General features: G+C 45.3%; 1 protein-coding gene across 30 annotated transcripts in view; it reads right to left on the bottom strand.

Annotated features, from left to right (window-relative positions):
• DTNB (dystrobrevin beta) overlaps positions 1-13646 on the bottom strand; it is a 267328-nt gene that overhangs the window by 229502 nt on the left and 24180 nt on the right. For 29 of the 30 annotated variants that reach the window (XM_084828363.1, XM_084828198.1, XM_084828280.1 and 26 more), the window contains 2 exons: positions 2867-2934; positions 622-702 (listed from right to left, as the gene is read on the bottom strand). Coding sequence is in view for 29 of the 30 variants with exons in the window: in XM_084829227.1 (XP_084685353.1) it covers positions 622-702; positions 2867-2934 (149 nt within the window). In the remaining variant the exon portion in view is untranslated. Of the gene's footprint in view, positions 1-621; positions 703-2866; positions 2935-5671; positions 5872-13646 lie in introns of those variants that run through there. The other variant, XM_084829629.1, reaches the window with a different exon arrangement.

Raw genomic sequence — 13646 nt, 5'->3', positions numbered from 1 at the left:
ACCACAAGAACAAGGCCTTTAAGATACTCCCATCACAGCACTGCAGTGGGCAGCTTCTCACAGCCTCTCTGTGCACAGCAGAGCGCTCCAAGCATTTCTCTTACATGACCAGAGTGTACCCAGGGTCAGGAGGGGAAACACTGATTGGCTCTTTGCATTAAAGCTACTCTGCTTTGTGCTTCACATGAATAAACACAAGCACCTGTACATGTGATGCCAACAAGGAATGAAGTGTGGGAAGATACAGCTCAACTTGCTTTGACCGCTAGAGGCAGAGTTTATGACCCATATAGAGCACACTGTTGCCAAGGTCACTTTAGGGGGACCTCATTTTTTATGTGCCTCCCACACAAGACCCCTCAAGTTGAAGAGTGGCAGAAACAATGCAGAAGCAGCATTTCCACTGAAGACTACACAGAACACATCAAACAGATGTGGTTCTTTTAATTATGCATTATTGCTTCAATATGATATCCACATTTTCCCAAACAATTGAACAGTTGGTTTGAATTCTTTTAAGGTATACCTGAATCAATGTAATACAGGGGAGTTAATGGGGACAGAATTTTGACATCTTCCTTCATCAAATCTTTCCCAGAGAGAATCAAACGTCTTACTTACGATTACATCTTTTTTGCACAAATCTCAGTTTGCAGGCAGTCCGATATGTTGACAGTCTGATGACATCAAAATTCTGAGACCCTGTAAGTTAGAAGCAAGACAGCCATCTCAACAAGGCATTCCTGTCTTACAGTAGAAAGAGGCCTTTAATTACATCCTGGTACCCATCACGTTCAAGTCTATGCCCCAACCACACTGTGGTGCTGGAGAAGACTCTTACGAGTCCCCTGGACTGCAAGGAGGTCAAATCCTAAAGGAAATCAACCCTGACTGCTCAATGGAAGGACAGATACTGAAGCTGAAGCTCAAATATTTTGGCCACCTAATGCAAATTGAAAACTCTCTGGAAAAGACCCTGATGCTGGGAAAGATTGAAGGCAAAAGGAGAAGGGGACGGCAGTGGATGAGATGGCTAGATAGCATCACCGATGCAATGAATATGAACTTGAGCACACTCCGGGAGAGAGCGGAGGACAGGAAGGCCTGGCGTGCTATGGTCCAGGGGGTCACGAAGAGTCGGACATGACTTAACAACTGAACAACAACCCATCACGTACATTGCAACTGCGTTTTAGGGCTTAGTTCCAACAGAGATGGTGTCTGGACTGTAAAACTTCCATCATGCAGACCTCTCCATGCCACGCAGGTCTGAAAATTTCTCCATACTAAAAAGGCCCCTACACATGCTATATCTAAGTGGCAGGATCTGAGGGGAAGGAGGGACGTAGGAGCATTCCATCATGCCTGCCCCCACCTGCAGACTGAGGTGGTACAGCCCAGAATCCATAATCTGAATTTATAATCTGAATGAGAACTAAGTGAGGTTCTCCTGCTTGCTGGGTCAAACATTATGGGTCTGATTGCTCTGCAAATCAAAGCCAGAAAAGACATAGGGCAGATTTTCCTCCAGTAAAAATCCATAAAGCTCAGGTATTTTATTCTATTAATCTTTGCTATGAAGATGAACATTGCAACTTTTGTTATGGTCAATCATGGTATCCTCTTAGATCAGCTCCATGGGAGGGGTATTGGGGGCATGGTACTTCAGTGGTTCCACTCCTACCTGTAGGATTAGTCTCAGAGAGTGGTGTTGGGGGTGTCACCTCGGCGCCCTGGCACTTGTGCCATGGGATCCTGCAGGACACTGTTTTATCCCCAAAGCTATTCTAGATCTTGGGAGCAGTCATCTGGGGATCTGGAGTGAGGTATCATCAGTATGCAGATGTCACCCAGCTCTATTTCTCTATAACATCGAATCAGGTCTGGCTGTGCAGGCTCTGGGCCAGTGCTTGGATGCAGTGGTGGACTGGATGAGGGCCAATAAACTGAGTTTGAAGCCTGGCAAGACAAAAGCTCTGTGGGTAAGTGGGTCACAGGCCTGGGAAATAGGTCAGTTGCCTCTTCTGGATGGGGCTGCATTCCCTCTGAAGGAACAGGTGCATAGCTTGGCGGCACTCCTAGATTAACCTTTGTCACTGGAGGCTCACATGGCCTCGGTGGCTAGGGCTGCCTTTTACCAGCCTCGCCTAGGATGCCAGCTATGGCTGTTCCTGGACTGTGATAACTTAGCCACAGTGGTTCAGGCATTGGTGACCTCAAGACAGGTGTATTGTAACGTGCTCTCTGTGGGGCTACCCTTGGGCTTGGTTTGGAAGTTGTGGCTGGAGCAGGATCCAGCAGTGAGGCTGGGCCAGCATGTTACACCTTTGCTAAAAGAACTGCAATGGCTGCCAATAAGCTACCAGGCTACGTTTAAGATGTTGTTAACATATAAAGCCCTAAACAACTTGGAACCCGGTTACCTTAGGGATTGCCTCACCCCATATGTTCCTGCCTGGTCTTTGCAGTCATCAGAGGGAGCCCTTCTGCTGTGCCACATACCCACATGTGCTGCCCATGGCAAATCCAGCAGCCTACTCCTGGATGGCATGCTTCCATACATCTTAAGAAAACACAGCTGCTGGGGTTGGACCATCAACAACAGACATGAACAGCGAGTGCGCGGGGTCTCACGGGATGAAGGGAATGGTGTACAAACATCAGGAAGAACACAATAAAGAAAGAGCAAGAGGAGGTTAACACTGGAAGGCTAAAGGCAAAGATGTCAACTTCAAGAAACATCACCCCTGATATTTTAACCTGACAACCCCAATCTCTGCTGAGAAACAGGATCTGGTAGAATTCCTTTAAAAGGTTGCAGCACATTCTTTAGCGAAGCTGTAAGCTTAAAAAGTGTTCAACTTACTCATTTCCATAAACAGCTGTCTCTTCTCTGCCATTGTCCTCCTCCTCTTTCCGCTCTCCTCAATCATCCTAAAGACAAAGTCAGAGTTTCAGCTGTATGTTCTCCTCAAACAGAGTCAATATACTGGGGATGATATTCATGAGCTAAGTTTCTATATTAATCTGTTCTAGCAAGTCACACAGGAAATAGACAACAGAAACCACTAGACACATTGAACTATTCTATTCGTAGTTGAGCTGGAGAATATAGAACAGAAAGCAGATGCCAACAGTTCAAAGAAATTTCCATGCCTTTGCTTTTCAGTACAGATCCATGTACAGGTGTTGTGGAAAGAATGGAAGGAGAGGGTAACATGAATGAGATAATGATTGCAAGGGTAATTTTTTCTTTAAGAAGGAAAAGTGACCGTCAAAAACTTTTGCCTCCTCCCCATTTGTACACAGCACCTACTTGGAAGCAGCTACTACAGTTGGCTCCTTTTCTAGTGTTGTGGACTGCATAATATTAATGGTTCCCTTGCTTTTACTATGTTGTCCTCCATGCCAACCACCAGCAAACTGACTGAAAGAACTGACTCTACACTGCAATGCTGGAGGTTTCAAATGAACAGTGGCGTTGTTCCTCCTACACTGCGCTAGAGAGGTACAAGCTCTTCTTTCAGCTAGACTTTTCTATCACAGTGGTGCAATTTTTATTTTCATGGCAGAGCATTCTTGGGAAAAACTGTTCAGCAATGAACATGCGGCATGTCCTCCCCCACTTATTTCACTATGAAATCAGTTATCTCAGAGATGACAATTATCATGGTCAGTGGAGCTGTAGGATGCTCCTTAGAAGTGACTAAGAACTAGCTTTTTCTTTTCTGTCAAGTTCTTTTTCACAAAAGACTAGATACTCTAAACCAGGGGTGGGCAACTTGTGGCAATCTAGATGTTTTGGCCTACAAGTCCCATGATTCCCCACCATTAGATATGCTGGCTAGGGCTGTTGGGAGTTGTAGGCCAAAAAAAATTCCTGGAGGGCCACAAGTTGCCCACCCCTGCTCTAAACCATTGGTAGCATCTGCCCAAATACATCTCACATATGATAAGAGAGATTTGGGAGTGCTAAATTTAAAAGATAGTTTAAATTCTTTCCTCACCCCATTTCTGGTATAAGAATAGATGAGGAAAAATGAGATGCATGTTAAAACAAGGTCACATAGAAAATGTGCTACAAAAGAACAGAAAAGCACTCCGAACAGCCATCAAATTTATTATTTGAGTCTGAAGAGGCAGGATGGGCTAGAACTCTTAATAAATCTAGATTGTCTTATAGGTACTCCCAGGCTGGCTTTACAGTTCACCTAGCTTATTTTACAAGAACTAAAATTCTGGAGGACACATGTGTTCAGAGAAAGAACCACTCATTAGGCCAATACTACAGGACCTATTTTAACAGGTTTCGCTCTTCTTGGAGCTCATCAGCTGTAGGTAACGGCCTATTTTGCAGTAATTTTTCAAAGTGAATGCAATGATCAGGTGCTCAGGAAGACATCCGAGCACCATTTTTGCCTCTAAACACTACTCCATCATGCCTTCTAATGCCACCGCATATTATCGTAAGAGACATGTATTACTTTTAGGATTTGAGCTAGCAATTGTCCGACATTTCATACACACACACACAAAATCAACTGACTTAGAATTTGTAGCTCATGCTGACAGAAAACATAACTGTTTTATAATTAAAGGGTAAAATCCCTGAAGGGCCAACCCATATGAAAAGATAGTGCACCGGAGAGGAAATGGGATGCTAATTATTTGAACCAAGGTAACAAGGTCTGCAGGAGGGTCAAAGTGTCCGGTTACATCTGCCATGGCAAAGGCTTGTCTCAGGGAAACAATTAGATGCTTAGGAGATCGTTACCTTGTTGTGGTGCTGGAGCTTGAGCACCTCAATGACGTCCTGAGCTAAACCGTCAAGGGACACCCCAGACGGAAAGGTCACGGCAGAGAGGTCAGACTAAATACGATCCCTGGGGAAGGAAATGGCAACCCACCCCAGTATTCTTGCCATGAAAACTAAATGGATCTGTACAACCAGAGATATGTCGGTATACCATCGGAAGATGGGACTCCCAGGTCGGAAGATGGTCAAAATGCTACTGGGGAGGAACAGAGGATAAGTTCAACTAGCCCCAGATGTGATGACGCAGCTAGCTCAAAGCCAAAAGGACGGCCGGCAGCCGATGGTGCTGGTGGTGAACGGCGAATCCGATGTTCTAAAGATCAACACACCATAGGAACCTGGAATGTAAGATCTATGAGCCAGGGCAAATTGGATGTGGTTACTGGGGAGATGTCAAGATTAAATATAGACATTTTGGGTGTCAGTGAACTGAAATGGACTGGAATGGGCCACTTCACATCAAAGGACCACCAGAAGTACTACTGTGGACAAGAGGACCACAGAAGAAATGGAGTAGCCCTCATAATTAATAATAAAGTGGCTAAAGCAGTGCTTAGATACAATCCAAAAATGACAGAATGATCTCAATTCGAATTCAGGGTAAGCCATTTAACATCACAGTGATCCAAATATATGCCCCAACCACAAATGCTGAAGAAGCAGAAGTGGATCAGTTCTATGAGGATCTGCTGCACCTACTGGATAGTACGCCTAAAAGAGATGTTATTTTCATTACAGGAGACTGGAACGCTAAGGTGGGTAGTCAAACGACACCTGGAATTACAGGCAAGCATGGTCTGGGAGAACAAAATGAAGCAGGACATAGGCTGATAGAATTTTGCCAAGACAACTCACTGTGCATAACAAACACTCTCTTCCAACAACCTAAGAGACGACTTTATACATGGTCTTCACCAGACGGTCAACACCGAAATCAGATTGACTACATCCTTTGTAGCCAAAGGTGGCGGACATCTATGCAGTCGGTAAAAACAAGACCTGGAGCTGATTGTAGTTCAGATCATGAACTTCTTATTGCACAATTTAGAATCAGACTAAAGAGAATAGGGAAGACCCACAGATCAGTTCCTAATGAAAATGCAGTGGAGGTGAAGAATAGATTTAAGGGACTAGATTTAGTAGATAGGGTCCTGGAAGAACTATGGACAGAAGTTCACAACACTGTTCAGGAGGCAGCAACAAAAAACATCCCAAAGAAAAAGAAAACCAAGAAGGCAAGATGGCTGTCTGCTGAGACACTGGAAGCAGCCCCAGAAAGAAGGAAAGCAAAAGGCAACAGTGATAGGAGGAGATATGCCCAATTAAATGCAAAATTCCAGAGGTTAGCCAGAAGAGATAAGGAATTATTTTTAAACAAGCAATGCGCAGAAGCGGAAGAAGATAATAGAATAGGAAGGACAAGAGACCTCTTCCAGAATATTAGAAACATCGGAGGTAAATTCCAGGGAAAAATGGGTATGATCAAAAACAAAGATGGCAAGGACTGAACAGAAGCAGAAGAGAGCAAGAAAAGGTGGCAAGAATATACGGAAGATCTGTATAGAAAGGATAACAATATTGGGGATAGATTTGAGAGTGTGGTCAGTGAGTTAGAGCCAGACATCCTGAAGAGTGAGGTTGAATGGGCCTTACGAAGCATTGCTAATAACAAGGCAGCAGGAGATGACGGTATCCCAGCTGAACTGTTTAAAATCTTGCAAGATGATGCTGTCAAGGTGATGCATGCCATATGCCAGCAAATTTGGAAAACACAAGAATGGCCACCAGATTGGAAAAAATCAACCTATATCCCCATACCAAAAAAGGGAAGCACCAAAGAATGTTCAAATTATCAAACAGTGGCACTTATTTCACATGCCAGTAAGGTAATGCTCAAGATCTTGCAAGGTAGATGCCAGCAATTCATGGAACGAGAATTGCCGGATGTACAAGCTGGGTTTAGAAAAGGCAGAGGAACTAGAGACCAAATTGCTAGTATCCGCTGGATGATGGAGAAAGCCAGGGAGTTTCAGAAAAACATCTATTTCTGTTTTATTGACTATTCTAAAGCCTTTGACTGTGTGGATCATAACAAATTGTGGCAAGCTCTTGGTGGTATGGGGATACCAAGTAATCTTCTCTGCCTCCTGAGGAATCTGTATAACAACCGAGTGGCAACGGTAAGAACAGACCACGGAACAACGGACTGGTTTAAGATTCGGAAAGGAGTACGGCAGGGTTGTATACTCTCACCCTACCGATTCAACCTGTATGCAGAACACATCATGCAACGTGCTGGGCTTGATGAAGCCAAGATTGGAATTAAAATCGCTGGAAGAAACATTAACAATCTCCGATATGCAGATGATACCACTTTGATGGCTGAAAGCGAGGAGGAGCTGAGGAACCTCATGACAAAGGTGAAAGAAGAAAGTGCAAAAGCTGGGTTGCAGTTAAACCTCAAAAAACCCAAGATTATGGCAACCAGCTGGACTGATCACTGGCAAATAGAGGGAGAAAACGTGGAGGCAGTGACAGACTTTGTCTTTCTAGGCGCAAAGATTACTGCAGACGCTGACTGCAGCCAGGAAATCAGAAGATGTTTACTTCTTGGGAGGACAGCAATGACAAATCTTGATAAAATAGTGAAGAGCAGAGACATCACACTGACAACAAAGGTCCACATAGTTCAAGCAATGGTATTCCCCGTAGTAACCTATGGCTGCGACAGCTGGACCATAAGGAAGGCTGAGCAAAGAAAGATCGATGCTTTTGAACTGTGGTGCTGGAGGAAAATTCTGAGAGTGCCTTGGACTGCAACAAGATCAAACCAGTCCATCCTCCAGGAAATAAAGCCAGACTGCTCACTGGAGGGAATGATATTAAAGGCAAAACTGAAGAACTTTGGCCACATAATGAGAAGACAGGATCCCCTGGAGAAGATGCTGATGCTCGGGAAAGTGGAAGGCAAAAGGAAGAGGGGCCGACCAAGGGCAAGATGGATGGATGATATTCTGGAGGTGACAGACTCAACCTTGGGGGAGCTGGGGGTGGCGACAGCCAACAGGAAGCTCTGGCGTGGGCTGGTCCATGAAGTCACGACGAGTTGGAAGCAACTGACCGAATAAACAACAACAACAAGCAGATCTGAGTTCCCTTCAAACAGGAAGCCAGGAGCCAGGTCATCAGCTTCTAACACCAAGTGACAGGATCAAGGGACTGCCCATTCATTCATTTCAATGTATATCCTGCCCTTCGTAAAAAATCCCAGGGCAGGTTACAATGTTAAAACAAGAATAAGCCTGCAATAAAACACAGTGAATAAACATACAGTAAAAATTAGCAACAAGATTGAAGCTGCAACTAACACTTTAAAAGCCCAGGTAAGGAGATGTTTTCTGTCTCCAAGCTGAGCAGAGGAAGCTGCTCCAGGGGCTATACAAGCAACCAAGCTCCCAGAAAGCGATCAATCAGGGAGAGCAAAGAGGAGTTTGGCTGGGGAGTTACAGTGGAAGAGGAGACAAAGGCAAAGTGGCGAGGGGGCTGGAGTAAGCCCAGGGAACTTTCCATTCTGAATCGCTGTGTGCTCAGCATCTGCTCCTGAGAGCTCCAATCGAATTGAAGGGGCTTGGCCTGCGTACTCCTAGCAGCTGTGTTGATGGGGAGTTTCAGTCTGTTTCCTTTCTCCTAGCTGAGATGAGCAGAGGAAAGTGCTCCAGCTGGTCGAGGGGCTATACAAGCAAGCAAGCTCCCAGAGAGTGAGCAATCAAAGTAAGCAAACAGGGAGAACAAACAGGAGTTCAGTAAGGGAGGTCCCTAACAATGTTTTTTAAATTTCTTTTTCTTGTTAACACACACTTCCATATCAGTGAGATTCTGTTAACCTCCAGTGAATAGAGGACAAAGCACAGGCTATTTCAGTACAATTAGAAAGCTAGAAAAATAAAGGGAATAGAGACTTTGGAAGGAAAAGACTCTCCAGTGGTGGTGACCTGCAATGGCCGTGCCATGTTTCTTTTCTTGTCTGAGATCAACATGGCCTACATGTGCAACAAGTGCAGGTTGATCACGCAGTTGGAAGAAAAAGTAAGAGGGCTGGAGCGGCGAGTGTCGACCCTCCAGGGAATAAGAGAAGACGAAGAGTTCTCAGACAGAACGGTGGAACTACAGCAGCAAAGCGAAGTACAGGAGCTAGAAGAGCAACAACAAGCTGAGGCAGAAAAGGAAAATGCTGAGGCGAGCAAAATGAAGTTAGAGGATACTCCTTGAAAAAGGGTGACAGTTAGGAGCAGAAGAACTAGAAGCTACTCTGCACCAGTGGAACTATAAAACCATTTTCAGGTACTTGAGAATGAGACTGGAGGACAGCCTGCAGAGGAGGAATTACAGGGGACCCCGCATGAGAACGAGCAAGAGGCTGAACGTCAGTCAAGCAGAGGCAATGAAACCAAGGCCTACAACACCAAGAAGAGAGGAGGAGTACTTGTGGGAGACTCCTTGCTGTGTGGGATTGAAACCCAAGTATGTTCCAAAGACCCATGGACTTGCCAGGTATGTTATCTCCCAGGAGGACAGATAAGAGATGTGACTGAAGGGTTGTTTATACTCATAAAGCCCACTGACAAGTATCCCTTTCTTCTCATCCATGTGGGAATAAATGATATTGTCAAGCAGAGCTACGAAGAAATCACATCAGACTTTGAAGCTTTGGGAAGGAAACTCCAGAACTTTGGGGCCCAGATCATTTTCTCATCCATCCTTCCAGTAGTTAGAAGAGGGATAGAAAGGGAAAGAAACATACTCCGGGTGAATGACTGGCTACGAAGGTGGTGCTAACGAGAGAGATTTGGATTCTGGGACCACAGGCTATACTTCCCGGAAGATGGACTGTTGGCAAGGGATGGGTTACACCTCACAAGGGCTAGGGAGAATGTGTTTGGCCACAGCATGAAGAACTTCATCAGGAGGGCTTTAAACTGAATCCTATGGGGGTGGGAGATGTAAAGTTGAGGGTAACAGTGGATGAAGGCTCATGCACTGCAACGGAGAGAACAGCTCTAATAGTGCCCAACAATAGTCTTCACAAACATGTAGGAAGAAAGCCAGACTATGAAGCACATGGCCTTCAAAGTCTATATATTAATACCCAGTGTATGGGAAACAAACAGAACAAACTTGAACTTTTAAGACGGGAGGGAAATTATGACTTGATAGGTTTAACTGAAACTTGATGGGATGACTCCCATGACTGGAGTACAGCAACTGAAGGATATAACTTGTTCAAAAAGAAAAGAAGGAACAGAAACAGAGGTAGAGTCACACTATATGTTAAAATACATATCTCTGCACAGAAATACAGGAGGATAAGCTTTGTAGGTCCATCAAGGTCATCTGCATTAAAATAAATGGAGCAAAGAATAAAAGGAAGCTGGTGCTTGGAGTCTTCTCCGGCCACCCAACCAAGAAGAAGGATGAAACTTTAGAAAAGCAAATTTCCAATGTTTCAAGGCAGCATGATGTGGTAGTAATGGGGGACTTCAATTTCCCCAATATTTGTTGGGAGACAAATTCTGCAAAATATGCCCCCCAAGAAATTCCTGACTTGTGTTGCTGGTAACTTCTTCCTACAGAAATTGGAGGAATTAACTAGAGGATTGGCTATCCTTGACTTGATCCTAACCAACAGAGATGATTGACTGGATCAAGCAGCAGTTATGGGAACTCAGGGAAAGTGACCAAAGCTTCCAAATCCTGGGAAGTACTAGTTCCCCTCTGCTCAGCACTGGTTAGGCCTCATCTGGAGTAATGTCTCCCGTTCTGGGTACCACACTTTAAGAAGAATGCAGACCAACTGGAGAGGGTTCAGAAGAGGGCAACAAAGTTGATCAGGGGACTGGAAACAAGGACGTATGAGGAGAGACTGAAAGATCTGGGCATATTTAGCTTTGAGAGCCAGTGTAGCGTAGTGGTGAGAGTGACGGACTGGGAGCTGGGAGATCCGGGTTCTAGTCCCCACTCGGCCATGGATGCTCACTGGGTGACTTTGGGCCAGTCACACACTCTCAGCCCAACCTACTTCACATGGTTGTTGTTGTGAGGATAAAATGGAGAGGAGGAGGATAATGTAAGCCGCCTTGGGTTCCTTGCAAGAGGAAAAAAGGCGGGATATAAATGCAATAAACAAATAAATAAATAAATTTGAGAAGAGAAACCGAGGGGGGATAGGATAGCGCTCTTCAAGTGCTTGAAAGGTCACGCAGAGGAAGGCCAGGATCTCTTCTCGATCATCCCAGAGTACAGGACACGGAATCATGGGCACAAGTGACAGGAAGCCAGATTCTGGCTGAACATCAGGAAAAACTTCCTGACTGTTAGAGCAATGCGACAATGGAACCCATGACCTAGGGAGGTGGTGGGCTCTCCCACACTGGAGGTGTTCAAGAAGAGGCTGGACAACCATCTGTCAGGGATGCTTTGACCTGGATTCCTGCACTGAGCAGGGGGTTGGACTCGATGGTCTTATAGGCCTCTTCCAATCCTACTATTCTATGAATCTATGAGATGGTCTTAGCCGGCCACCAAAATGTGAATAAAGTTGGCACCAGGCATACCTCTTGGGCTAGGGCATTCCAAAGTTGTGATACTACCACAAAGAAGGCCCTGTCTCATGTCACCACCTAATATACTTCCCCTAATGGCCTGCTGGGAGCTTGACTAGTGCAGGATATGGCCATTCCCAACCTCCTCATGAAACTGGGTTAACAGGAGCTGAACAGACCAGTGTTGCATGCTGCCCATGGGATAGTTTCCTTACCAGCTTCCTACTGTCTCCTGGACACAATTCCAGACCTATGAAGCTGAACAAGCTCAGGCCGAACATAGGTGAGATCCCCCTCCTTTATGTAGAGATAGGAAGGTATGCAAAAAACCCCATCCCCAACACCAGCTCCTTTTTCAGTTTCTCCAAGAAAGTTTGAAAAGTTCAGGAGAAATGGGGGAGGGGGGGCTCTTCTTAGGTTCTTAGAAACACTGACATGGTTTGCACGTAACAGCTAACTCACGGTTAAACAACCCATAGTTAGCCATGGCCATGCTGAAATGACTGAGCGTACTGTCTCTTGAGCACTTCTCACTTCCACTTTACATCATGCTTTGTAAGCAACCCAGGAATGCCCCATTCCTGGATTGTTGTTGTAACATGCAAACCTGGCACTCTGGGTTATTTAGGTTTAAACAACCTACAGTTTTAACCCAACAGCAAACCATGGGTTATAAATCTGGGTTGTTTTAACCCCAAACAACCCGGAGTGCCAGGTTTACATGTCACAACAAAAACTTCCTGGGTTGTTTAGGAAAGTGGAAGCGAGTGAGTGGGCAAGAGCCAGCACATTTGCTCATCCCCACACTCTCACAAGCAACCACAAACCAGTTCATTATCTGATTAGAAAAAAAAACTTGAGATGAAATATCCATGAGAATATTATTGTTTCAATGACATAGTATTATTCAAATCCAGAGAGCTTCAAGTAGAGTTTCACTTGTTTCATAGGGCTTTCCTGTCAATTCCTCCTCCCTTCAACTCCCTACATCCTCCCAAAATGGCTCTCCTAAGGATTGGGGGGACCTTCAGGAATTATGTGGGATGTAGCATAAGGGGCTGCAGCTGGAAATCATGAAAGGAGATTCACCCTGCACAAGCAGCCTTTGATTCCAATTTATTGTTATAACAACATTTAACGATATCCAGAATAATGATAATGTGCTCTTCCAGGTTGGAGGCAGATACTAGTCCACCCCCTCCCCAGAGTTGAATGCAGTTTGAAGGCTGGATCACTGCTTGCCCCTGGTAAGCAAGTTTTATAGCTTTTTGTATTGATTTTATTTATTTTTATTTAAAACATTTCTATACTGTTATTCACCAAATCAGATTACAGGGCAGTATGCTACGGTGTAAATAATACATTATTTAAAACCTAACGAAGTACAACAAAACACTAACATCAGAATAAGACAGCAAATAAAAATTATGAAGCAAACTGAGGGCTGCCCTAAGGACTTTTGTTATAGGCTCTGAGGGCTCTGGATAGGGGTGAATGCTCCTTCCTTGTTCTCCTCAGCCTCTCAGCAGCTTTTGATACCGTTGACCATGGTATCCTCCTGGACCGCCTGGAGAGGATGGGCATTGGGGACACCATATTGCGGTGGTTCCGGTCCTTCCTCTCCAGCAGGTACCAGAGAGTTTTACTGGGAGAGGAGGTTTCAGACCCGTGGCCACTCACTTGTGGGGTGCCACAGGTTCCATCCTCTCCCCGATGCTATTTAACATCTATGTGAAGCCACTGGGGGCTATCATCAGGAGGTTTGGGGTGCAGTGTCATCAATATGCGGATGATACGCAGCTCTACCTCTCGTTAATCTTCACTAAGGTTGGCCGTAGAATCCCTGTCCAAATGTCTGGAGACAGTGAGTGGCTGGATGGGGAGGAATAAGCTGAAGCTGAACCCTGACAAGACCGAGGTACTTTTGGTGGGAGACAAGAGGAGGCTGGGGGATGTTGACCTGGTGTTGAATGGGATACGGCTACCCTTGAAAGACCAGGTCCGCAGCCTGGGGGTCATTTTGGACTCCCAGCTGTCCGTGGAGGCTCAGGTGTCAGCTGTGAGCCGGACAGCGCTGTATCATCTCCATCTGATATGGCAGCTGTGCCCCTTCCTTCCCGACCATCTCCTCCCATCGATAGTACATGCCCTGGTCTCCTCTCGTTTAGACTACTGTAATGTGCTCTACGTGGGGTTACCCTTGAAGACGGTTTGGAAGCTGCAGCTGGTAC

Source organism: Heloderma suspectum, chromosome 1, assembly GCF_057233095.1.
Source record: "Heloderma suspectum isolate Gila_16-S chromosome 1, 16-S_ref, whole genome shotgun sequence".
Taxonomy (NCBI): domain Eukaryota; kingdom Metazoa; phylum Chordata; class Lepidosauria; order Squamata; family Helodermatidae; genus Heloderma; species Heloderma suspectum.
Note: the sequence above shows the minus strand (reverse complement) of the source record. Positions and strands in the feature narration are given on the sequence as shown.